Genomic DNA, 27,056 nt, shown 5'->3' with positions numbered 1-27,056 from the left:
GGTATGGGCACCAGTTGGCATGATATTAACATTAGGGCTGTTGACACTGAAAGTAATGGTGTAGGAGTGGAATGAGAAGCTACTGATGGCTATTCCAGTGCGATGACCTGGATAAGGATGGAACTAGGTGAGAATAGTCCCATACACCAGATGGCAAAGGGTGGTTGGAGATATGCATAGGTAGTGAAGAAGTAATTGCAGTCACAGAATGTAAATTATTGACTTTGATTGCCATCTTTGTAGTGTGGCAAGGTGGAAGACTGGAAAAAGGTGCTCAAACTTAGGAAAGCTGAGAATGGATTTGGGAGAAACAACACGTTCAAGGCTTTTGAAGAGTGATGGAGATTTGGTGGCAGTGTGCAAAGATGGAGGAGTTAAGATTTTGTTTTCAAGAGGGGATCAGTATTTGAGGGAAAAGTTGATACCAGCTAATGTAGGGAGCAGGCAAGGAGTTGAATTGTGTTATCAGCTGATTAGGAATGGGAGTCCCATAGTCAAGCTAAACCCGAGTTAGAGAAAGTACTATGGAGTAGGGAGACGCTTAAGTTTGGATGGATGAACTTGGCTCAGGGGAACGGAGGGTGGTGGTAGAGGCAGCTGCTTGGATAGTCTCAGTCTTAATGACAAATCCATGAGTCCTTCAATGCATAATGAGTGTGGAAGGGACAGGAGACTGATTGGTAGGAGATAAGAAATGGCAAGAATTTCTTTAAGTCTTCCAGGATGATTCTGAAATGGTGAGTGGCTTCCACAGATAAATGAAGAACCTAGTAATGTCTTGTGGCCCAGTCAAATCTGGCACTTGGCCGTTAATGCCAGTGTCTAGATTAGAGTGGTGCTGGAAAAGCACAGCAGTTCAGACAGCATCCGAGGAGCAGGAAAATCGACATTTCGGGCAAAAGCCCTTCATCCGAGGGCACTAGAGGGCAAAAGCTTTTCCAGCACCACTCCAATCTAGAATCTGGTTTCCAGCATCTGCAGCCCTTGTTTTTACCTGGTTAATGCCAGTGTGTCTGCATGATCCTTTTCATGATGTACACCTTGAACATGAAGTGAAAGAAGTGTGGTAGAAGGGAGAAAAATACCAAGTATGGTTAAGCAAGTAATGGTTAAATGTGGCTGAATGCATCAAAGGTGTATATTCAAATTTTGGGCTGCATGGTAGCTCAATGGTTAGCACTGCTGCCTCACAGCACCAGGGACTTGGGTTCAATTCCTGCATTGGTTGACTGTCTGTGTGGAGTTTGCATATTTTCCCAGTGTCTGTGTGGGTTTCCTCCCACAGTCCAAAGATATGCTGGTCAGGTGAATTGCACATAGTGTTAGGTGCATTAGTCAGGGGAATATAGAGTAGGGGAATGGGTCTGATTGGGTTACTCTTCGGATGGTCAGAGTGGACTTGTTGGATCGAAGGGCCAATTTCCATACTGTAGGGGATTGTAAAAAAACTTTTTCCTCCCTCAGTGTTGTATTTCTAGCTGGACTTTCACTGATGTTAATCTCTTAACTCCCTTACCCTGGTGGCTAGTGGCATTCCTCAGCATTCTGTGACTGGGAAGAATTTTAACTTACAAAGGGAGTGTAGATGTTGATGAATGGGATCAGGAGCCCCATGTGATCTTGCTGACTGCTTTTAATGCGTCCACATTTGCAGCACGGGGGAGACATACCTAGAAACATTTGAATGCTCAAAATGGCAGTTCAATGAGGATTAACCTTGGACTGTGTAACCAACTTAGGGTTTTCCAAATTCTCTCAAACCAGCGTAAACTGCTGCTATACTTCGAGTGATCTCTCTGAGAAGTGATTTCTACCACCTTACACTTGTTTGCTCCTGCGCTGCTGACAAGTTAAAGTCAATTTATGCCCCCCCCCCCCCCCCCCATAAATTCCATTGAACCTGTCCCACCATTCAGAGTGACTGTACCTAATCTAGTATGTGTTTGCTTTCCTGCCATCTCCCGAAATGACTTGATTCTCTGCCAGGCAGAAGCGTCTGTTTACCTTAGTCTTCAACATCCATAGCCTCCTGGTACAAAACCTGTTTTCAAGATGAATGTATTGGGTTAGCCGATGCAAAGACCGGCACAGCCCTGGAATGCCTCATTTGCAGTTCACACAAGTGGGTCTCCAGACTGTCTCAATCAGTGGGGTTGGTGGTTGAGAGTGGAATTGCCTGTGCTGATGATGGTAAAAGATTGTCAATGATATAAAGTCTCATTGGAACAGTGATAAAAGACTCAATAATATCAATACCACCTTGTCTAATGGGGACAGTGGTAAAAGATTGTTGATAGTACCATGCTGCCTAATAGCGGCAGTGGCTAAAAAAATGTTGCCAAATGGGACACTGGTTACATGACTGACATATAATGTTGTTTAATGGGATGTTCGCAATGCATATCTATATGTAGTATATGGAGACTTGTAAGATAATGAAAAGTGTTTAGAGACTCCCATGATTGAGAAGGGTTTTTACCAAGAGTTTGAAGGGAACCCATTATGGATCCTATGAAATTAGGTCAACAGTTTAATATGGGCTATGATCCACTTGCTGATTACATAGTCAAAGGCTTTGGGGGAAAAAAGATAACAAGGCAAAACTTTGAGTACAGATAATGTAAAGGTTTATGACCCTTATTTGCTGGTAAACCTGGCAGGGAACAGTGTGTTGATTGTTATCAACCAATCCTGATCTTTTTTTGTTTCACAAACCTAGGGGCCTAAGAAGAAGCAAGCAACGTAAAGCAGAAGTATGACTGAAATCTCTCTGCCTCACTTGGTTGAAGTACTTGATAGGGATTTTCCTCTCAATAATTTAATTATCTTGTAACCCCTGAAAAGTTGAACTATGACCTTCTCCAGTGACATGTGACCCGAAGCCTTGATTGAAAGATCTTCCATTGTTCTATGACTGTCAGTCAATTAGATTTTAACAGCAAGTAACCTGGAGTGGATGTGAGAATCCACCAATTTTTATCCTTTGTTTTTCAGATTATTGACCAATAAGGATGCTTTGCTGCTTATGCAGATTTCAAAGTTTCACCTCTTTGTTGTGTTTTGTGTGCGTGTTTTTTTTGAGTGGGATTAAAAGGGATATAGTTCTAATTCTGGATTGTAATTTAGATGTTTACTGCTTGTTTTAAAGGGTTTTGTATAATAAATTGATTTATTTTAAGTTTATGAAAGAAGCCTGATGAAAGTCTTGTTATTCTGAACAACAGAATAAAAGGAAACAAAATCAATGTTTTGGTAACATCAAAATATTAATATTAATGATGACTGCAAGTGGCCATGGTATGATAGGGTGCTGCAGTTTGATTCCTCCTGTCAAAGTTTTAACAGAGGACAGTAGAAAAAATGGTGAATAGCTGTCAATACTACAAGTTGTTTAATGGGGACATGAGACAATGTGGTACAATTGAGTTATTTACCAATGTGGTCAACAGTAAAAGACAATAGAGAGTTGTTGTTTAATGGGGATGTACAATAAATGTGGTAGCCAGTGATGCCCACATCCCACAAATGAATAATGGAAAAAAAATTCTCTGCTGTTTATTGGGGACAGTGGTGAATGCCCCACTGTGTAATGGAGAGAGTGATCAATACCATGCTGTTTAATGGAGACAGTGATCAATACTGTGCTGTTTAATGGAGACTGTGATTAATGCCATGCAATGTAATAGGGACCCTTCTGTATAATGGGGACAATTACCCCACTGTGTAATGGAGACAGTGATTAATACAGTGGTGAACATCATGGGCAGTCCCTCGCAGATGAGGAGGACTCTTTTCCACACTCAGGGTGAGTCTGTAGATGGCTATACAGTCTGATATGGCTACCGCAGACGCGATTACACTTGGGGCAGGTGGTGGTCACAGGAAGGGGTGTTTAGGCCATGGTGTGATAGTGTGCTCATATTGCTGTTTTTGCTTGGCTACCATTTTATTTAACTAGGAGAAAGTGAGGACTGCAGATGCAGGAGATCAGAGCTGAAAAATGTGTTGCTGGAAAAGTGCAGCAGGTCAGGCAGCAGCACATTTTTCAGCTACCATTTTATTCCCCAATGTCCAGTATAGATGTCCGATGCCTTCCTGAATGTACCTCCTCCACTTTGAACAGTTGTGGGTTGGTGATTCCTGGGTGTAAATGGGAATGTCGCACTTCACCAGTGAGGCCTTGAAGGTATCACTCTGTTCACCTGGGCCTCGTGTGCAGTTTCACAGTGGAGAATGTCCTGCTGGTTAGTGACAATCAGTAATGCATGCCTGTTGGTTAATGGAGACATAGTGCTATTTATTAGAGATAGTGATGAATGCCCTACTATGTAATGGGGACAGTCAGTAATGCATGCTGCCCTGTTTAATGAGGACAGTGGTGCATGCCGCACTCTAATGGAGACAAACAAAAATACATGCACTGTTTAATGGGGACAGTGATGAACACCCCGCTGTCTAATGGTAACGCATGCACCGCTGTTTAATGGGGACGGGTCGGCAATGCAAGTCTTGTGTATAATGGACACAGTCAGTATTGCATGTCCGTCCTGTGTTTAATGAGCTCAGCGCGCGGCCGGTGCCGTTGCCATGGGAACGCTGCGGCCTGGTGTGTGTGCGCGGCGCCAGAGCTCAGTTCGGGTCATGACGGCGGGTAACCGCGGGCTGGTGGGAGAACAGGTGAGCAGGGTGGGGGAACACAGGACTAAAGGGGGAAAGTCTGGTGGGGGTCGGGGGAGGTCAGGCAGACTTCCTCGAGGAGGAGGGCATCTACATGTGTGCACTTCTAAAGTGCTATTCTCGACACTCTCATAATCATGTGATTTCTTTCTCCTTTCAAGTTTGAAAGTTATTCTCAAATTTGCTTTCACCACTCTCTTTTTAAAACAGTGTTTTCCAGTTTCCAATAATTTACTTTTTAATTTGTTCTTCACTTTGCCCCAAGTTCTTCAAAAACCAGTTAGTTTACAGCCATTCTTGTCACTGAAACAGTAATCTATTTGCTCAGTCAAATTCATTTCATGATCAATCTCAATCATCTCTGCTCTTAGACAATCCCAACTGCTCCAGTCTCGACACAAATTGCATTCACTCACATGTCTACGCTCTTCAGCCTTAACATGCTTCCTAAAGTGTAAATCTGCCTCCATTCCAAGTCTACATCCAGCAGAGATTTTACTGCACATCCAAACACCACCTACTGTGTCCATTGCTTCCGATGTGGTCCCCTCTACACTGGGGAGACAGGACGTCAACTTGTGGAATGGTTCAGAGAAGATCTCTGGGACACGAGCACTCAACAACTCCACTGCCCTGGAGCCGAACACTTCAACTCCCCTTCCCACTGTGCAAGTCCTAGGCTGCCTCCGTTGCCAAACCCTAACTACCTGACAACTGGAGGAAGAACACCTCATCTTCTGCCATGGGACCCTCCAACCACGTGGCATTAATGTCAATTTCACCAGTTTTTTCATCTCCTTTTCCCCCGCCCACCTCATCCCAGATCCAACCCTCCAACCTGCCAACTTGTCCTACCTGTTCATCCTCCTTCCCACCTATCCATTCCAATCTATCACCTTTATCCACCTATCGCGTTCCTTGCTACTGCCCCATCCCAGCCTTCCTCCCATTTATCTCTCAGCCCCCTTGGTGCCGCACCCCCCCACATTTCTGATGTTGGGCTTATGTCGAAAACATTGATTCTCCTGGTCCTCAGATGCTGCCTACCTGCTGTCCTTTTCCAGCACTATACATTTTGACTATGCTTTCGAAAGTGTTAAGCCAAAATTGAATATATTACTCCACTGACGGCACGGTGGCACAGTGGTTAGCACTGCTGCCTCACAGCGCCTGAGACCCGGGTTCAATTCCCGACTCAGGCGAGTGACTGTGCGGAGTTTGCACGTTCTCCCCGTGTCTGCATGGGTTTCCTCCGGGTGCTCCGGTTTCCTCCCACAGTCTAAAGATGTGCGGGTCAGGTGAATTGGCCATGCTAAATTGCCCGTAGTGTTAGGTAAGGGGTAAATGTATGGGTGGGTTGCGCTTCGGCGGGTCGGTGTGGACTTGTTGGGCCGAAGGGCCTGTTTCCACACTGTAAGTAATCTAATCTGACCAGTGTGTTTTTTCAAAGGTTTATCATAACTTCTTGTTTTTGTATTTTCTGCCTCTTTGTAAAACCAACAATCCATTATGCCCTTTTGGCAACCTAAAATGAGGAAGTGGAAGGCTGGGCCGGTAAGTTTGCCGATGACTCAAGTTGTTGGAGTTTGGATAGTGTGAAGGGCTGTTCTAGGTTGCAACAGTACATTGACAGGATTCAGAGCTGGGCTGAGAATTGGCAGATGGAGTTCAACCTGGAAAAGTGTCAAGTGATTCATTTTGGAAGGATGAAGTTGAATGCAGATTACAGGGTTAAAGGCAAGATTCTTGGCAGTGTGGATGAACAGCAGGATCTTGGGGTCAACATCTATAGTTGATAGGATTGTTACGAAAGTTTCGGGTGTGTTGACTTTCATTAGCAGGGGGATTTAATTTAAGCGCTGCGAGGTTACGTTGCAGCTCTATAAAGTTCTGATTAGACCACACGTGGAATATTGTGTTCAGTTCTGGTCGCCTCATTATGCGAAGGATGTGGAAGCTTTAGAGAGGGTCCAGAGGAGATTTACCAGGATGCTGCCTGGACTGTAGGCGTGTCTTAGGTTGAGGGAGGTAGGGCTTTTCTCATTGGAGTGAAGAAGAATGAGAGGTCACTTGGTAGAGGGGTACAAAATGATGAGGGGCATAGAGTGGATAGCCAGAGACTTATTCCTAAGGTGGAAATGGCTATCATGAGGGGATTTTAAGGTGATTGGTGGAAGGTTTAGGGGAGATGTCAGAGGGGGTTCTTTACACAGACAGGGGTGGGTGTGAGGAATGCAATGCCATCAATGGTAGTTGAGTCAGATACATTAGGGACATTTAAGTGACTCCTGGATTAAAGTAAAGTATGTAGGTTAGTTTCTGTGTCCTGTGCCCCTTTAAAATTGTACTATTTAGTTTATATTGCCTCTATGCGTTCTTGCAGCAACATTGAGTGTACCATATTTCTGAGCCCAAAGTTTTCTTCCTGAGGTGTGATCCCTCCCAATTTGCTGATGATACAAAGATAGTGAGGCAAGTGAGTTATGAAGAGGCCATAGAGAGGCTATGGAGAGGCTAAGTGGGCAAAGATCTGGCAGATGGAGTACAATGTGGGAAAATGTGAAATTGTCCATTTTAGGACAAAATATTAAAAAAGCATATTATCTAAGTGGTGAGAAGTGCCAGAGTTCTGGGATATATAGAGATCTGGGTGCCCTAGTGCACGGTCTTAGCCTTCCCATATTTGGAGGAAATTGTTACTCATTGAGAATTGGATGTCTGACAACTAGTCTAGTAATTGAGCAACAGTGGAGGAGCCCAACAAGGTTATGATGAGATGTTGTCAGAGTACATAAGACAATTAATGCTGTACTTCTGGATGATGTTGCCCAAGGGTAGTGTGCAAATTAGAAATAGGAGTCTCAAGGGTAGAAATTTCACTGATACTGAATGCAGTGGTCCAGAAAGAGAAGGCAGTGTAAGTTATACTTTGGGTATAATTTGGTAAGAATGAAGCCAAGCAAAATCAGCCTCAACCATATTGGAGTGGAGGATGGTGTTGTTAGCTTTGTCAAAGGCCACAGGCAGGCTAAGAAGGAAAAGATAGTGAATGTTCATCTTTAACAGAGTCACGGAAACCTGTTTGAAGGATTCAAACACAGATCCTAGCAAGATGGAAGTAGACTGTAAGAAACAAGGACAAGAAATAGGCCATTCAGCTTATTTCGCATAACAGTAAGGGGAGGTGCCTTATTTTTAAACTGTGTCCTCCAGTTCCAGTAAGGGGAAATATTCTCTCAACATCTAAGAGCTCCCTCAGAATCTCATGTTTCAGTAAGCTCTCCTCAGGACCTTATATGTTCCAATAAGGACTTGTGTATAAAAAGGCAGTGAGAGAACATTTATTGGCTGCGATGGGGACTAGTTGGTGAAGTTGGGTTGGCAGCAGTTTGGATAGAGAGTGTATTGCTGGAAAAGTGCATCAGGTCAGGCAGCATCGAAGGAGCAGGAGAGTCGATGTTTCGGGCATGAGCCCTTCTTCAGGAATGAGGAAAGTGTGTCCAGCAGGCTAAGATAAAAGATAGGGAGGAGGGACCTGGGGGAGGGGCATTGGAAATGCGATAGATGGAAGGAGGTCAAGGTGAGGGTGATAGGCCGGAGTGGGGGTGGGGGTGGGGGCGGAGAGGTCAGGAAGAAGATTGCAGGTTAGGAAGGCGGTGCTGAGTTCGAGGGATTTGACTCAGACAAGGTGGGGGGAGGGGAAATGAGAAACTGGAGAAATCTAAGTTCATCCCTTGTGGTTGGAGGGTTCCTAGGTGGAAGATGAGGCGCTCTTCCTCCAGCCGTTGTGTTGCTATGATCTGGCAATGGAGGAGTCCAAGGACCTGCATGTCCTTGGTGGAGTGGGAGGGGGAGTTGAAGTGTTGAGTCACGGGATGGTTGGGTTGGTTGGTCCGGGTGTCCCAGAGGTGTTCCGTGAAACGTTCCACAAGTAGACGGCCTGTCTCCCCAATACAGAGGAGGCCACATTGGGTGCAACGGTGCTGGGACACCTGGACCAACCAACCCAACCACCCCGTGGCTCAACACTTCAACTCCCCCTCCCACTCCACCAAGGACATGCAGGTCCTTGGACTCCTCCATCGCCAGATCATAGCAACATGACGGCTGGAGGAAGAGCGCCTCATCTTCTGCCTAGGAACCCTTCAACCACAAGGGATGAACTCAGATTTCTCCAGTTTCTCATTTCCCCTCCCCCCACCTTGTCTGAGTCAAATCCCTCGAACTCAGCACCGCCTTCCTAACCTGCAATCGTCTTCCTGACCCCTCCGCGCCCCACCCCCACTCCGGCCTGTCACCCTCACCTTGACCTCCTTCCATCTATCATATTTCCAATGCCCCTCCCCCAAGTCCCTCCTCCCTACCTTTTATCTTAGCCTGCTGGACACACTTTCTTCATTCCTGAAAAAGGGCTCATGCCCGAAATGTCGACTCTCCTGCTCCTTGGATGCTGCCTGACCTGCTGTGCTTTTCCAGCAACACATTTTCAGCTCTGATCTCCAGCATCTGCAGTCCTCACTTTATCCTTTCAAATGGGACCTCCTTTTAAATCTCACTGCTCTCCAGTTCTAATTTCCAACATGTCTTTGCACTTAAAGTTTCCCTATTTTGATCTTAAATCTGATCATATGCCCCTCACCTCAAAATACTCACCACTTGCTAGCTGTGAGAATGTGTGGTCTGTTACTGGCATGGGCTTGGATCTTCCTTGCCAGCTTTCGAGCAATAGCACAAGTCTTTCTGTTACTACGATGATTACATAATCCAGGACCTTGATGACAATAAAGTTCTAGTCAAAATAATTTGGTTTTTAGTGTGTTTTACTTTAATCCTGAGAGAAATAAAACTCAATAAAATTATACTAACCAAATTTTTAAAAGACGTTTAATACCGCAAAGGGAATGAAAGGGAGATTATGTTGCATTTCAGCAATTTATGAGTTTGCTTGCTCCAAAGAAATAGGAGATAAATCTGTAGCTGGTCCTTAATATCTGGAGCAGCAATGATGAGTTATTTTGCAGTATCAATTCCACTTGGGAATGTTATCCCGCAAAGTAATCATGAGAAAGTCTGAAGCTGTGTGATTCTTATTGAAAAGTTTAAACTCTTGTGATGTTTATACCTTCAAAACAAGTTCTTATTCACAATCCTCATAGCTATTTCCATCTCAGCACAAAACAAGGAAGATCACCCACAGCAAGAATTTTGTTGTTCCCTGCTTACCTTCCTGTTGCTTTCATCACCAAATTCTGGACGACAGTTGGAGAATTGGTTTGACCAAATCCACGAAAGTGACAATTCTTATGAGGACTAGAGTGAAAAGGGGAGCAAGGGAGAAGGAGCATGAATGGGGAAAAGGAAAGTCAGAGACTGGGAAATGTCAAATGAATAGAGGAAGAGAATGAGTGAAAGAATGAGGGGAAATAAGCAGAGAGATGTTGCTCATTCGACACAGTTCACTCACTGTGCTCTGACGTTCACTCATTCTGGACTAATAGCATATCTTAAAAGTCATCTAGGTTTGGCATCACTTGTCTGGTATCTGAATTCACTTGCTGCGCAATAATGTGGTTGTTATTTTTGCTTACAGGTGTGAATAGATGGAAATTTGGATTCTTTGTGAAGAACATCCTGTGGTCGATGAGTTTTACAATCTAAACCATGGATCTCCCGACACTGCAGCCTCCTGCCGCCAGCCAGAATTGGAAGACCATCGTCCCTCCCCAGCGCAAGTATAGGCAACAGCTGCACAGGCAATACATTAAAAATGCATCTCTGAACTTGAAATTCTCCCAGGAAGTAGTTAACTCCATGCTATTTTACCAGGTCCCTTTCAAGGAAAGAGATGGCAGAAACATGTTCAATCTCTTCGAGGTTGTCGCACCCGAAAAGGTGAAAGATCATGTGCCCCGCAGGCCTGGCCACTTGAAGCGAGTGTCGCGTCACCCCAAGACTCTTCGCCAGGTGCCCAAGAGGGAGGTGAAAGGTGAAGAGGCTGCACTGGCCATAGACCGCTCTGACCGGAGATTGACACCCAGCCATCTGCACAAGGGTGCCAGCTCTGCTGAAACGATCTCCTCATCAGAGAGCAGCAGTCCTGTGGCAGGAGCATTGAAGGCTCCAGCACTGGAGCAAAGCGGAGACATCCCCGAGAGAGCAGCAAAAGATTCCACCAGCGAGCTGCGTGAGCCATGGGATGAGTACCTGGTGAAGAAAGTGAGCAAGAGGATGGCACAGTGGCTAGTGACCAAGCAGATGCCCAGGGGCCCGTCCCGTGCCAGACTCAGGGGACTCCTGCAGGACCATTATGGTTCTGCCCACACCCATGCCCTGATAGAGGACGAGACTATGACCCCCAGTGACTTTCTCCTGTATGACCACATCAAAGCCCAGGAGCCCATCGTGACCACAGTTAGGAAAGAAACCAAGACTCCACTGACTGCCTACTACAGGTACTGATATTCAGCGCAAGCTCCCAGTGCATCTTGCTGAGATCTTCCTAGTGTAACAATCTGCAGAAGACTGTGTTGGTTTTGTGTTGCAATTATAACATTTTGCATTATAGAAGGTACTAGGAGAAAGTGAGGACTGCAGAGGCTGGAGATCAGAGCTGAAAAATGTGTTGCTGGAAAAGCGCAGCATCCAAGGAGCAGGAGAATCGTTTCGGGCATAAGCCCTTCTTCAGGAAATAGTTGTGATTTAAGTCTATATACATTTCCCTTTTGATTGGTGTTGTAGAGGCATATAACACAGAAGCTAACCCTTCAACCCATCTTGTCCATGTCTACCACATTTTCTAAATTGAATTAGTCCCATTTGCCTACATTTTGGCCCAAATCCCTCTAAAGCTTTCCTATCTGTGTAACTGTCCAAATATATTTTATAAGTTATAATTGAACTCACCTTTACCACTTCCTCTAGCAGCTCATTCCATAAAGTCAACACCCTCTGTGTGAAAAAGTTGCCCCTCGGATTCCTTTTAAATCTTTTCCCTCTCACCTTCAATCTATGCCCTCTAGTTTTGAACTGTACTACCCTGGGGAAAAGATCTTGGCTATTCACATTATCAATGCCTGTTTGGCAGTCAAGAACTTATCTATCTCTGTTTTAAATACATTCAGTCATTTGCCCTGCCTTATTTCTCAAGAGGAACTCATGTTTTGCCCCTTCTCTCATAGGGCCATCTACATATTAATTGAGAAATTTTTCTTGAACACACCGAACAAATTGCTCCCCACCCAAGCCCATAACACTATGGCAGTCCCAGTCTGTTCGAAGACATGGTGGCACAGCAGTTAGCACTGCTACCTCACAGCCCCAAAGACCCGGGTTCAATTCCCGCCTCAGGCAACTGTCTGTGTGGAGTTTGCACGTTCTCCCTGTGTGCACCAGTGCACCAGTTTCCTCCCACAGTTTCCTCCCATGCTAAATTGCCCGCAGTGTTAGGTGAAGAGGTAAATGTAGGGGAATGGGTCTGGGTGGGTTGCTCTTCGAAGGGTCTAGATTAGATTACTTACAGAGTGGAAAATCTAAGTTTGGCCCAACAAGTCCACACTGACCTGCCGAAGCGCAACAGTATGGACTTGTTGGGCCGAAGGGCCTGTTTCCACTCTGTAAGTGATCTAATCTAATCTAAGTGTTAAAATCCCCTGCAGTTATATTATTAACTCTATATTTTTAAAGCTTTCTACAATCTCCCTACATTATTTGCTCCTCAACTTCCCACTGACTACTGGGGTCCAATAATACTCAGGTCCATCAAAGTGATCATTCCATTCTTATTTCTCAGTTCCACCCACCGGATGATCCTCTAGGAATATCGGCTCTGGTACTGCTGTGATGTTTTGCCTAATCAAACACACCACTTCCCCTCCTCTCTTGAGTCTCCTTCTATCCTTCCGATAGCATCTGTATCCCGGAACATTGAGCTGCCAATTCTGTCCGTCCCTTACATGTTCTGTAATAGCTTTTATATCCCAATCCCATGTTCTCATCCATGCCCTGAGTTCATCTCCTTCACCTGTCAGGCCTCTTGAATTGAAATAAATGCTGTATAATTCATCAGTCTTCCCTCGTTCTCTGCCTTGCTCTTTCCTGCGCATTAAAAACAAAATCTCATCATTTTTTGGAGTTGTTTTGCCAATTATGTTAAATTTCTGATTACTGACTGTACTGCCACTGGAAACAGTTTCTTGCTATTAACTGTGTCAAAATCTCTCATCATTCAGACACCTCTGGCAAATCTCCCCTTCTCTTTCTCTGTTTAAAGGAGAACAACATAGCATATACCCCATAATGTTACTGGTGTCCTATTTTTGGTATTGTTATGATAAATCACCTCTGTACCATCTTTAAGACCTTGACATCTTAAAGTGTGGTGGCAAAATCAAATACAGTGCTTCAGTTGAGGTCTGACCAATATTGTAACATGCACTAACTTGGCATTGCTACTACCTGTGGCATTCCCTGAAACCCATATACTCTCTGCTTGATCTAGCCAATTGTGTTCAGAAATGTAATTCTTCCATTAAACCTGTTTTTTTTAATTATTTTGTCAGCTCAGTCATTTTACTTACTGTCACACAGTCCTTGCATTATTCTTCAGCTCAACCTTCCTCCAGCTGTAACTGTGACAAAAGATGGCCTCTGAGTATGGTCAGCTGGAGTGTGGCATCACCTCCACTTAGAGACCACTGATTATCCCACCCAGAAAGTGTGTGTGCTGGGCAATCCTGGCAACAAATACTGCCCTCTGGTCAACTGATCTCGTTCTGGGCAATGCATCTCATAAAGAATATATTGACTTTGAAGAGGATCATGGAAGATATAGAATGTGGGGAAATAGATGGTGATATCTTGAAAAATGTCCATATTACAGAGGAGGAAGTGCTGGATATCTTGAAACTCATAAAGTGGATAAATCCCCAGGACCTGATCAGGTGCACCCTAGAACTCTGTGGGTAGCTAAGGAAGTGATTGCTGGGCCTCTTACTGAGATATTTGTATCATTGATAGTCACAGGTGAGGTGCCAGAAGACTGGAGATTGACTAATGTGGCACTATTTAAGAAAGGTTGTAAGGAAAAGCCAGAGAACTATGGACTGGTGAGCCTGACATCAGTGGTGAGCAAGTTATTGGAGGGAATCCTGAGGGACAGGATTTACATGTATTGGGAAAGGCGAGGACTGATTAAGGATAGTCAGCATGGCTTTGCATGTGGAAAATCATGTCTCTCAAACTTGATTGAGATTTTTGAAGAAGTAACAAAGAGGATTGATGAGGACAGAGTGGTAGACATGATCTATATGGACTTCAGTAAGGCGTTCAACAAGGTTCTCCATGGGAGACTGGTTAGCAAAGTTAGATCTCATGGAATATTCAGGGAGAACTAGCCATTTGTATACAGAACTGGCTCGAAGGTAGAAGACAGAGGATGTTGGTAGTGGATTGTTTTCAGACTGGTGACCAGCAGTGTACCACAAGGATTGATGCTGGGTCCACTGCTTTTCGTCATTTATATAAATGGTTTGGATGTGAACGGAGGAGGTATAGTTAGTAGGTTTGCAGATGACACCAAAATTGGAGGTGTAGTGAACAGCAAAGAAGGTTATCTGAGTGTACAATGGGGTCTTGATCAGATGGGCAAATGGGCTGAGGAGTGGGAGATGGCGTTTAGTTTAGATAAATGTGTGGTGCTGAATTTTGGAAAAGCAAATCAGAGCAGGACTTAATGGTAAGGTCCTTGGGAGTGTTGCTGAACAAAGAGACCTTGGAGTGCAGGTTCATAGTTTCTTGAAAGTGGAGTCGCAAGTAGATAGGATAGTGAAGAAGGTATTTGGCATGCTTTCTTTTATTGGTCAGAGTATTGAGTATAGGAGTTGTGAGGTCATATTGTGGCTGTACAAGATATTGGTTAGGCCACTTTTGGAATATTGCATGCAATTCTGTTCTCTTTCTAATCCAAAGGATGTTGTGAAAGGGTTCAGAAAAGATTGACAAGTATGTTGCCAGGGTTGGAGGATTTGAGCTTTAAGGAGAGGCTGAATAGGTTGGGGTTGTTTTCTCTGGAGCATCGGAAGCTGAGGGGTGACCTTATAGAGGTTAATAAAATCATGAGGGGCATGGATAAGGTAAATAGACAAGGTCTTTTCTCTGGGGTGGAGGAGTCCAGAACTAGAGGGCATAGCTTTAGGATGAGAGGGAAAAGATATAAAAGGGACCTAAGGGGCAACTTTTTCACGCAGAGGGTGGTGCGTGTATGGAATGAGCTGCGAGAGGAAGTGGTGGAGGCTGGTACAATTACAACATTTAACAGGCATCTGGATGGGTGTAGTGGTTCTGTTCGCCGAGCTGGAAGTTTTTGTTGCAAACGTTTCGTCCCCTGGCTAGGAGACATCATCAGTGCTCTGGAGCCTCCTGCGAAGCGCTTCTTTGATGTTTCTTCCGGCATTGATAGTGGTCTGTCCTTGCCGCTTCCGGGTGTCAGTTTCAGCTGTTCGCTGTAGTGATTGGTATATTGGGTCCAGGTCGATGTGTCTGTTGATGGAGTTTGTGGATGAATGCCATGCCTCTGGGAATTCCCTGGCTGTTCTCTGTCTGGCTTGCCTTATGATAGTAGTGTTTTCCCAGTCAAATTCATGTTGCTTGTTGTCTGAGTGTGTGGCTACTAGGGATAGCTGGTCGTGTTGTTTCGTGGCTAGTTGGTGTTCATGTATGCGGATTGTTAGCTGTCTTCCTGTTTGTCCTATATAGTGTTTTGTGCAGTCCTTGCATGGTATTTTATAAACTACATTAGTTTTGCTCATGTTGGGTATTGGCTCCTTTGTTCTAGTAAGTTGTTGTCTGAGCGTGGTTGTTGGTTTGTGTGCCGTTATGAGTCCTAGGGGTCGCAGTAGTCTGGCTGTCAGTTCTGAAACGCTCCTGATGTATGGTAGTGTGGCTAGTCCTTTTGGTTGTGGCATGTCCTCGTTCCGTGGTCTATCTCTTAGGCATCTGTTGATAAAGTTGCGCGGGTATCCGTTTTTGGCGAATACCTTGTATAGGTGTTCCTCTTCCTCTTTTCGCAGTTCTGGTGTACTGCAGTGTGTTGTAGCTCTTTTGAATAGTGTCCTGATGCAGCTTCGTTTGTGTGTGTTGGGGTGGTTACTTTGATAGTTTAGGACTTGGTCTGTGTGTGTTGTTTTCCTGTGTACCCTTGTGGTGAGTTCTCCGTTCGGTGTTCTCTGTACTATCACGTCTAGGAATGGGAGTTGGCTATCCTTTTCTACTTCTCTCGTGAATCGGATGCCTGTGAGTGTGGCGTTTATGATCCGGTGTGTTTTTTCTATTTCCGTGTTTTTGATGATTACGAAAGTGTCATCGACATATCTGACCCAGAGTTTGGGTTGAATTTGTGGTAGGACTGTTTGTTCTAACCTTTGCATAACTGCCTCTGCTATGAGTCCCGAGATTGGCGATCCCATGGGTGTTCCGTTGATTTGTTCGTATATCTGATTGTTGAATGTAAAGTGTGTAGTGAGGCATACTTAAACTACTGGACTTATGCCTCACTACACACTTTACATTCAACAATCAGATATACGAACGAATCAACGGAACACCCATGGGATCGCCAATCTCGGGACTCATAGCAGAGGCAGTTATGCAAAGGTTAGAACAAACAGCCCTACCACAAATTCAACCCAAACTCTGGGTCAGATATGTCGATGACACTTTCGTAATCATCAAAAACACGGAAATAGAAAAAACACACCGGATCATCAACGCCACACTCACAGGCATCCGATTCACGAGAGAAGTAGAAAAGGATAGCCAACTCCCATTCCTAGACGTGATAGTACAGAGAACACCGAATGGAGAACTCACCACAAGGGTACACAGGAAAACAACACACACAGACCAAGTCCTAAACTATCAAAGTAACCACCCCAACACACACAAACGAAGCTGCATCAGGACACTATTCAAAAGAGCTACAACACACTGCAGTACACCAGAACTGCGAAAAGAGGAAGAGGAACACCTATACAAAGTATTCGCCAAAAACGGATACCTGCGCAACTTTATCAACAGATGCCTAAGAGATAGACCACAGAACGAGGACATGCCACAACCAAAAGGACAAGCCACACTACCATACATCAGGAGCGTTTCAGAACTGACAGCCAGACTACTGCGACCCCTAGGACTCATAATGGCACACAAACCAACAGCCACGCTCAGACAACAACTTACTAGAACAAAGGAGCCAATACCCAACATGAGCAAAACTAATGTAGTTTATAAAATACCATGCAAGGACTGCACAAAACACTATATAGGACAAACAGGAAGACAGCTAACAATCCGCATACATGAACACCAACTAGCCACGAAACAACACGACCAGCTATCCCTAGTAGCCACACACTCAGACAACAAGCAACATGAATTTGACTGGGAATACACTACTATCATAGGGCAAGCCAGACAGTGAACAGCCAGGGAATTCCCAGAGGCATGGCATTCATCCACAAACTCCATCAACAGACACATCGACCTGGACCCAATATACCAATCACTACAGCGAACAGCTGAAACTGACACCCGGAAGCGGCAAGGACAGACCACTATAAATGCCGGAAGAAACATCAAAGAAGCGCTTCACAGGAGGCTCCAGAGCACTGATGATGTCTCCTAGCCAGGGGACGAAACGTTTGCAACAAAAACTTCCAGCTCGGCGAACAGAACCACTACAACAAGCACCCGAGCTACAAATCTTCGCACAAACTTTGAATCTGGATGGGTATATGAATAGAAAGGGTTTATTGGGATATGGGCCAAGTGTTGGGAAATGGGACTGGATTAGGTTAGGATATCTGGTTGGTATGGACGAGTTGAAATGAAGAGTCTGTTTCCGTGCTGTGTGACTCTATGACTGTAGGATGCAACACAAACTAAGTAGGGTGTTTGATGAGGGGACCAGTTGCACACACTCGGTTTGTATGCCCTTGAATCTAGATGTTGAGGGTTGATATTATCAATTTGTTGCACATGATTGTGGACTTAGGGAAAACATAGTGAAACTATTTCTTCTGGTGGAGAAATCCAAAACAAGAATCCAAAACAATTAGGCTGTTTAAGAGTGAAATCAGGAAGGAATTTTTCACACAAAGTAGAACCCTCACTCTCCCCTTCTCTTGTTCTTGCTCTCTCTCGCGCTCTCACACACCACAAAACGTTTGTGGAGTGTGATGGTTTGGAGCTTTCCAAACAAGTTGATAAGTTTGTCCTAGGTCAGGGTATTAAGGGAAATGAATACAGGGATTAAGAGATAGATCAACCATGACTTAATTGAGGGCCTGGATGACCTCATTCTGTGAGGGAAATGTGATTCTGAATTTTGATCCTGGCTGTGTGGGATGTGGAATGTGGAATGGACAACATTTATCTAAGAACCTGGGTAGAGTATTGCCCCTGTTTTATATTTGCTTTTCTCATCTCCTCTGCTGTTTGGTTCGACCCTGCTGATATTCTTTGTACTGTTTTGATGTAACTGCCTGGGCTAAGTCTGTTAATAACTCTCTAGAAGGACCTGCCTGACAATGAGTGTGTGTGTGTGTGTGTGTGTGGGGAGTGATTCCCTTCTGACGCACTGCCTCATATTGGATGGCACAGTGACAGAATATACAGGAAAAAGGAATGGGAGATCTGTCCCAAAACTTCGTTAAAATCTTTCTCAGCTCTTTTCTTGCTGTGTATTCTAGCTGGTATCTTTCCCATCCATCAGAAGTGAATAGCCTGGTGCTTCTTCTGGAGTTATGTCTTTCTCGGCCCCCTCTCTGCTCAGAAAGTGAGGTTATTGCAAAACTGCCTTTTTTGCTATAAATGAAATGTTCCTGAGGCTGGAGAGACTGATTGTGGTCAATAGTCTGTGGATCTGTAGGTGAGGTCTTTGGTGGTGTCAGTGATGGTCTTTGAGTGTCAGTTCAAACTTTCAGGGAGAGATTGTCAGAAAGAATAAACTTTGATATGTGTAGCTCCTTGCAGAATCTTGGGATGACTGTCAACCAGTGAAATATTTTTGACATAGAATCATAGTTTAGTGGAGCATTACATTGTGCTCTACCAGGCATGTGTAAGAATAATCCAATTTGTCCATTCTCAAATCCTTTCCCATCGTCCTGCAGATGTTAGCTTTTCACGTCCAGCTGTCTTTCACAAGTTACATTTGCTATGACAGCCCATTCAGTCAATGTGATGAAGTATGTTGTAGAGAATTTAAAGTACTATCTGATTTATCTTTTACATCTTCATCAATTTAATGTATGAGTGCATGTGTCACTTAGGTATAGCCGTTCTAGGCTGATCAATGCAACTCTCAACAGTCTTTGCTTTTAACCCTGGGTTTTGACACTGGGCATTAGCTTGAACTTGCACATGTCCTTGTTTTGTACTGTCATCCCACATGACATTCAATGTCCTTTCGATAACATTCTTCCTAATCGGAAGCATTAGGCATTGTGTCCACCCATAAAGTTGTATATTATTAATAAATTACTATGAAAGACCTCAGCAGTATAAATGTATCCAAGTGAAACATTTTTGCGAGATTATTGCTGTCAACGCATGCCACCTTTAAGTCTTCACTAAGCATTCACGTAAGTATGAGCCAGGATGACAGGGGAAGGTGTTTTTCTTCAAATTAGATCTTATCTAGCTATCTCAGGAAGCAATTGGAGTCATCTGAAAGATGGCACCCCTGACAGTGCAGCACTCCCTCAGTACTGCACTGGAGCATCCAACTTGTTTTTTTTGTGCTCTTGTCCCCCCTGCCCTGGACCAGGAGTTGAATCTGAAATTTAGTCACTCACAGGTGAAAGTGCTGCTGCCTGAGCTGCACCTTCTTCAAAAAGAAAATCATAGAAATTATAGCATGAGAGGAGCCTATTGAACCCATTATCTGTGCAGGTTCTTCACATGGCATATCTATTCCAATTTATTTGCCTGTTGTTTCCCATGTGCTAAAAGGTAGAGTATATGTTTTAGACTTGCAGGGTCAGCAAGTAAACATGTGATTGGGAAAAATTTAAATGACGGTTCCTAGATGTTAACCAATTTGGGCAGCTATGATTCAAGAATGTTTAATTTGATGGGTAAGGAGGGATAAGCGTTGATCCTGATTAGACCATGATCAAAGTCTTGCTGAAGTTTGTGCTCTGTGAGGTATTTCTGTGTATCAGGACAAGACAATAACAAGAACAGCAGTTGTGGCTGGCAATATGTTGCTGTGTTCTGAGGAAGGGTCACCAGACCTGAAATGTTAATTTTGATTTCTCTTCCAAATGCTGCCATACAATCTGTGAGCTCTTCCAGCAACTTCTGTTTTTGTTGTTGTTGAACATGTTATTATGGTTGGCTTTCACAGGGTTCCTGGGTTTGACCTGAATGAAGGCATGGAGGAACCTGGATCTGTAAATCGAACTGCAGCCAACCTGAAAGTGAAGCACTTTGAATCTCCCCCAAAACCCAAGACCATCTTGAATTCAAAGCTTGGAAAACATGTCTATTACACTGCGAATGTGTTTGAACAAGAACTGTACACTGGTAATTTGAGACATTAAGAACTGAACAACTGTTTACAGGAAGTGCAGGGAAACTGAGTACTACATTTCTTGATGTATTGCTAAATAATGAGATTCTTATTGGCATTCAACACTAGCTGACAATCCAACATCAGATTCTAAGGCTCCCAATCCTTTCCCATTCTTCCCCACTTCACACCCTGACCTGACTGATCTCTGGTTCCTCTAGGACAAAGCTCCTGTCAATTCACTGACCAGCACGGTGGCTCAGTGGTTAACATGCTGGTTCAATTCCAGCCTCGGGTGACTGTCTGTGGAGATTGGACATTCTCTCTGTGTCTGAGTGGGTTTCCTCCCATAGTCCAAAGATGTGCAGGTTAGGTGAATTGGCCATGCTAAATTGCCCATAGTGTCCAGCTTTGTGTAGATTAAGTGCATTAGTTAGGGGTAAGTGTAGAGTAATATGGTAAGAGAATGGGTCTGGGTGGGTTAGAGGGTCAGTGTGGACTTTTTGGGCCACACAGTAGGTGTTCTATGATTCTATGATTAACTCCTGTTGTGCTTCAGGGGATTGAGTATAACCTGTGTCTTATGCTGATAATGTCCAACATTTCAACAGGATGTGTATTGGAGCTTCATTTTATTTCAATGTGGTAGTATCACACTAAGACCGTGGCAAGTTGAAATCCCTTGTGCACTTCCATTCAAATCTACTGCATAGAACATTGGATCAGAGCAATATTAATACCAGGCATTACTGGTATGTTGACTCATTCAAGCTTTTACTCCTCCACTAAAAATGGTTAATGGCATAAACAACCCAAGAAATGCTATTGGAGGTGTATTTGTTGAGTTCCTCAGTACTGATTCCTATTGTCTGACCATACTGAAGAGCATGTTTCAGACACCCCCTCCACTGCCATATCACAGGGTCAGAATCTTGGAAATTCCCATCTGACAACACTGAGATTGTAAATTCCAGGCAACCAATTATTCCTTCTCAAGGGCAGAAGTCGCACAACGCCAAGATATAGTCCAAAAGGTTTATTAGAAATCACCAGCTTTCGAAGTTCTGCTTCTTTGTCAGGTGAAGTGATTTCTCATAAACCTGTTGGGCTATAACTTGGTGTGGTGTGACTTCTGACTTTATCCACTGCAGTCCAACACTGGCACTTTCATATCATGGCCTTCTCAAGAAGTGTTGGGAATGGGAAATAAATGCTGGTTTAGCCATAGAGTCGATACTGTGTAAGCAGGCCATTCAGACCTTTGAGTCCACACTGCACTTCTGAATCTGGATCTAGAATTCAGAGGACAAGGTATGGATTTTAAGTCATTTGCAAAAGAAGTAAATGTGATGAGAAAAAACTTTTTCACTCGGCGAGCTGTTAGGTTTTGGAATACAGTGCCTGGAAATGTGGTGGAAACAGATTCAATTGAGGCATTCAAGAAGGCATTGAGTGATTAATTGAATAGAAAGAATATGCAGTGTTAAAGGGGAAAGATTTGAGGATGGCACTGAATTCATTTGAACTAGTGCAGATAATAAGGACTGAAAGCACCTCTTCTATACTGTAGCATATCTGTTAATGAAACAAAAACCAAAATTGCTGAAGAAACTGTGAGCAACTGTGGAGAGAAGGCAGAGTTCACGTTTCAGCTCCAGTAAGTGATCCTCCTTCAGAACTAGATAACGAGGCAAAAGTGATCTATACAGTAAAGGCAGAGGCAGAGGGGAAGTTAAAGGAGAAAGTCAGACAAACAAATGGATGATCAGGTAGACAAAAAAGCTGATAGTGGGGATTATAAGTATATGCTGAAAATAGCCTGTGTCATGACAGGGCCAGGAGTGTAGGGGTGGATAAAGTGTTCACATTCTAAAATGATTGAATTCAATGTTGAGTCTTGAAGGCTGCAGGATCCCCAAGAAGAAAATGAGATGATGTACTTCCAGCTTCCTCTGAGTCTCAATGAAGCACTGCAGCAGGCCCGAAATGGAAATGTTGGCCAGGGAACATGGTGGTGTGTTGAAGTAACAGGCAGCTGGGAGCAGACAGAACATAGGTGTTTCGCAAAGTGGCTGCCCAGTCTACATTTCGTCTCCCTATTGTACAGGAAACCACATTGTGAGCAGCAAATACAGTAGGCTAGATTGAGTTGCTGCTTCACCTGGGAGGTGTGTCTGGGGCCATGGATAGTGAGGAGGAAGGAAGTAAAAAGGTGAGTGCTGTACCTTCTGTGATTGCATAGAAAGGTGCCGTGAGGATGTGAGGAGATGTTGGGAGTGGAGGAGGAAATGGACCAGGGTGTCTCAGATTGAATACTCTATGCAGAATGCTGACAAGGGAGAGGAGGGGAATATGTGTCTGGTTGTGGCATATTACTGGAGAAGGTGGAAGTAGTGGCTTATGATCATTTGTGTATGGAGGCTGGTGAGGTGGAAAGTGAGGACTGTGATTTGAACCTGTTTGTCTAGATGGCATTGGGAAGCCAGTTTTAGCAGTTATAGCACCAGTTAACCAGTATTTTTCCAGGGGAATGACATTACAGTAGAGATGCAGAGAACCCTACTCACCCCACCCTCAACCCCACATCACTTTTATAGCTCATTTTGTCACAACTCTGAAGAGCAGAGCAGGATGTTGGAGCATCATTGCAGCAGCAATAAGAGACCACAAAGCACGAGGGGAGGGAGGTGCAGCAGTGAGAGAAATGGTAACAGCACATGAGGGGAAGGAAAAGCCCTCAGAACGGAAGTCTTTTTGTATTTGATCTGCAGTGCAGGCATGTTTGACAGCTGTGCTCAAACTATGATCTTCACAGCAAACTATTTGAACAGAGGGACTTTGAAGTTCAGATGTATAGTTCTTCAAAAATGGAGTCACAGGTAGACAAGGCAGTGAGGAAGGCTTTTGGCACACTGGCCTTCATCAGTCAGGGCTCTGAGTATAGAAGTTGGAAAGTTATGTTCAGTTTTACAGGACTTTGGTGAGGCTGCATTTGAAGTATTGTGTTCAATCTTGCTAAAGGAAGGATGTTATTAAACTGGAAAGAGTGCAGTAGGAATTTACAAGGATGTTGCCAGGACTCAATGGTCTGAGTTATAGGGAGAGGTTGGACAAGCTAAGACGTTTTTCTTTAGAGCATAGGAGACTGGGCGGGGATCTTATATAGCAATGTACAAGATCATGAGAGGCATGGGTCGAGAGTGTGGTGCTGGAAAAGCACAGCAGATCAGGCAGCATCCGAGGATTAGGAGAATCAACATTTTGGGCATAAGCCTTTCATCGGGAATTTCCTGATGAAAGGCTTATGCCCAAAATATTGATTATTCTGCTCCTCGGATGCTGCCTGACCTGCTGTGCTTTTCCAGCACCACACTCTTGACTCTGACCTCCAGCATTTGCAGTCCTCACCCTCTCCTCCATGAGAGGCATGGATAGGGTGAGTGCAGTCAGTCTTTTTCCCTGGGTTGAGAAATCGAGGGCGAGAGGGCGTCAGTTTAAGGTTAGGGGGCGAAAATAAAGGGGGCAACTTCTTTATGCAGAGGATGGTATACTTATGGAATGAGCTGCCAATGAAAGTAGTTGAGGCAGATACTTTAACAACATTTAAAAGGAATTTGGACAAATATGTGGATGGGGAATGTTTAGAAGGATATGGGCCAAGTGCAGGGAAACGGGGTTAGCATTGATGGATATTTTGGTAGGCATGGACCAGTTTGGGCTGTGCTGTAGGACTTGATGACTGTATTAAAAAGACTAGTGTATAAGACACAGTTGTGGATTGCTGTTTTTTTTAACCCTTTTGTGTATCCTTGAAAGGTTGTGGATTGCTGTTCTTTTTAACCCTTTTGTGTGTCCTTGAAAGGTTAAACACAAATATGTCTGCAGGAGGTGGCCACTTGCTGAGAGGAGGTGGTGTGGGTAGTCAGCCTCTCATTATCTCTTTAGTTTCATTTTATTCTGTTTGGAGTTTCCCTCACTCTGAACAGGTGTGACTTTCCACAGATCCACAAAAGACTCTGCCAGACAGTCACTGACCGAACTCATCTCCGCATACCTGGACACGGTTCTGTTCCCTTTAGTCCAAGAACTCCCCACCTACGTTCGGGACACCACCCACGCCCTCCACCTCCTCCAGGATTTTCGCTTCCCCGATCCCCAACGCCTTATTTTCACGATGGACATCCAGTCCCTGTACACCTCCATCCCCCATCACGAAGGACTCAAAGCCCTCCGCTTCTTCCTTTCCCACCGCACCAACCAGTACCCTTCCACTGACACCCTCCTTCGACTGACTGAACTGGTCCTCACCCTGAATAACTTCTCTTTTCAATCCTCCCACTTCCTCCAAACTAAAGGAGTTGCCATGGGCACCCGCATGGGCTCCAGCTATGCCTGTCTCTTCGTAGGATATGTGCAACAGTCCATCTTCTGCAACTACACTGGCACCACCCCCCACCTTTTCCTCCGCTACATCGATGACTGTATCGGCGCTGCCTCGTGCTCCCACGAGGAGGTTGAACAGTTCATCAACTTTACTAACACCTTCCATCCTGACCTCAAATTCACCTGGACTGTCTCAGACTCCTCCCTCCCCTTCCTAGACCTTTCCATTTCTATCTCAGGCAACCGACTCAACAAACCGACTGACTCCCACAGCTATCTGGACTACACCTCCTCCCACCCTGCCCCCTGTAAAAACTCCATCCCATATTCCCAATTCCTTCGTCTCCGCCGCATCTGCTTCCAGGAGGACCAGTTCCAACACCGCACAGCCCAGATGGCCTCCTTTTTCAAGGACCGCAGATTCCCCCCAAACGTGATCGACGATGCCCTCCACCGCATCTCCTCCACTTCCCGCTCCTCCGCCCTTGAGCCCCGCTCCTCCAACCGCCACCAAGACAGAATCCCACTGGTTCTCACCTACCACCCCACCAACCTCCGTATACAACGTATCATCCACCGTCATTTCCGCCACCTCCAAACGGACCCCACCACCAGGGATATATTTCCCTCCCCTCCCCTATCAGCGTTCCGCAAAGACCACTCACTTCGTGACTCCCTTGTCAGGTCCACACCCCCCACCAACCCAACCTCCACTCCCGGCACCTTCCCCTGCAACCGCAGGAAATGTAAAACTTGCGCCCACACCTCCTCCCTCACTTCCCTCCAAGGCCCCAAGGGATCCTTCCATATCCGCCACAAGTTCACCTGTACCTCCACACACATCATCTATTGCATCCGCTGCACCCGATGTGGCCTCCTCTACATTGGGGAGACAGGCCGCCTACTTGCGGAACGCTTCAGAGAACACCTCAGGGACGCCCGGACCAACCAACCCAACCGGCCCGTGGCTCAACACTTTAACTCTCCCTCCCACTCCACCGAGGACATGCAGGTCCTTGGACTCCTCCACCGGCAAAACATAACAACACGACGGTTGGAGGAAGAGTGCCTCATCTTCCGCCTGGGAACCCTCCAACCACAAGGAATGAACTCAGATTTCTCCAGTTTCCTCATTTCCCCTCCCTCCACCTTGTCTCAGTCGGTTCCCTCAACTCAGCACCGCCCTCCTAACCTGCAATCGTCTTCCTAACCCCTCCGCCCCCACCCCACTCCGGCCTATCACCCTCACCTTGACCTTCTTCCACCTATCACATCTCCATCGCCCCTCCCCCAAGTCCCTCCTCCCTACCTTTTATCTTAGCCTGCCTGGCACCCTCTCCTCATTCCTGATGAAGGGCTTATGCCCGAAACGTTGAATTTCCTGTTCCTTGGATGCTGCCTGACCTGCTGTGCTTTAACCAGCAACACATTTTCAACTGCGAACTTACATCCAAACCAACCTTTGGCTGTACATTCCTCTTCTATATAAAAACAACTTGCTTAAGTTCAGTATATCCATAAGCACTTTGGATTTGTGACATCATGACAGTTGTACTAGGATTTTTGATTGTAAAGTGAGAAAAATGTATTAATGTACAATAACTATTGGACAGGTGATGTATTGCTGCTGCAGTTTGTGGGCGCTGATTGATATCAGTGTGATCCAAGACAGCCACATCTGAAGTGCGAGGAACTTTGGCTCTGTCATTAAGCTGGAGAACGAGTTGTAAATGCTATGATGCATAAAGGACCAGAAAAATTACAAAGACATTTTATTTAAAAAGGTAGTCACATCCCTTAAGGTATAATCATCTGATTTGCTCTAGGGTCAGGGACAGGGAAGTGTGACTGTAAGTGAGGCAGAAAAGGAGATAGAGAAGATAGAAGCGGTGGAGGTGCAGCTTTGTAATTGTGCAACAGGTTTGAGCTTCTTGCAGCTTGTGTGAATGTGAGCGAGGGTTGCAAGGTGGATGAGCAAATGTACGATGGCATAGTGGTATAGGAAGCCATTTAAGTGGGTTAGCAAATGAGTATGTAGTTGGAAAGATTAACACCATTTTTTGCAGTTGAAAATTCAAGTCCAAAAAGTTACGTTGCCTGTATTGAGAGTGTGTTGCTAGAAAAGCACAGCAGTTCAGGAAGCATCCGAGGAGCAGGAAAATTGATGTTTTGGGCTGGAGCCCTTCATCAGGAATCAGTTATGTTGTCTGCCTGAGTTTGGAATATCTGCTCTGGGGTAGAGAAGAAAAGTGATGTAGTGTAAATAAAATCAGAGAGAAGAATGTCTGACTCATAAATTAATGTGGGAGATATGGGTTTCAGCTTATTAGCTACTGACATCAGTATTGGAAAAGTGGGTGAGGTACTATTGAGATTATCTTCACCTGAATAGTGTTGGGATAGGAAGTCTCATTACCAGGATGGT

At 44.8% G+C, this 27,056-nt stretch overlaps 1 protein-coding gene across 1 annotated transcript in view; it reads left to right on the top strand.

Moving 5' to 3' along the window:
- The first annotated feature begins 4,591 nt into the window (after positions 1-4,591).
- heatr4 (HEAT repeat containing 4) overlaps positions 4,592-27,056 on the top strand; it is a 70,769-nt gene continuing 48,304 nt past the window's right edge. Inside the window, exons 1-3 of the mRNA XM_060828643.1 lie at positions 4,592-4,677; positions 10,268-11,129; positions 20,084-20,262. Coding sequence (XP_060684626.1) covers positions 10,339-11,129; positions 20,084-20,262 — 970 coding nt within the window. The 5' untranslated portion in view covers positions 4,592-4,677; positions 10,268-10,338. The remainder of the gene's footprint in view (positions 4,678-10,267; positions 11,130-20,083; positions 20,263-27,056) is intronic.

The sequence above is a fragment of the Hemiscyllium ocellatum genome, chromosome 8 (genome assembly GCF_020745735.1).
Source record: "Hemiscyllium ocellatum isolate sHemOce1 chromosome 8, sHemOce1.pat.X.cur, whole genome shotgun sequence".
Taxonomy (NCBI): domain Eukaryota; kingdom Metazoa; phylum Chordata; class Chondrichthyes; order Orectolobiformes; family Hemiscylliidae; genus Hemiscyllium; species Hemiscyllium ocellatum.
This window is presented reverse-complemented; position numbering and strand designations above follow the sequence as displayed.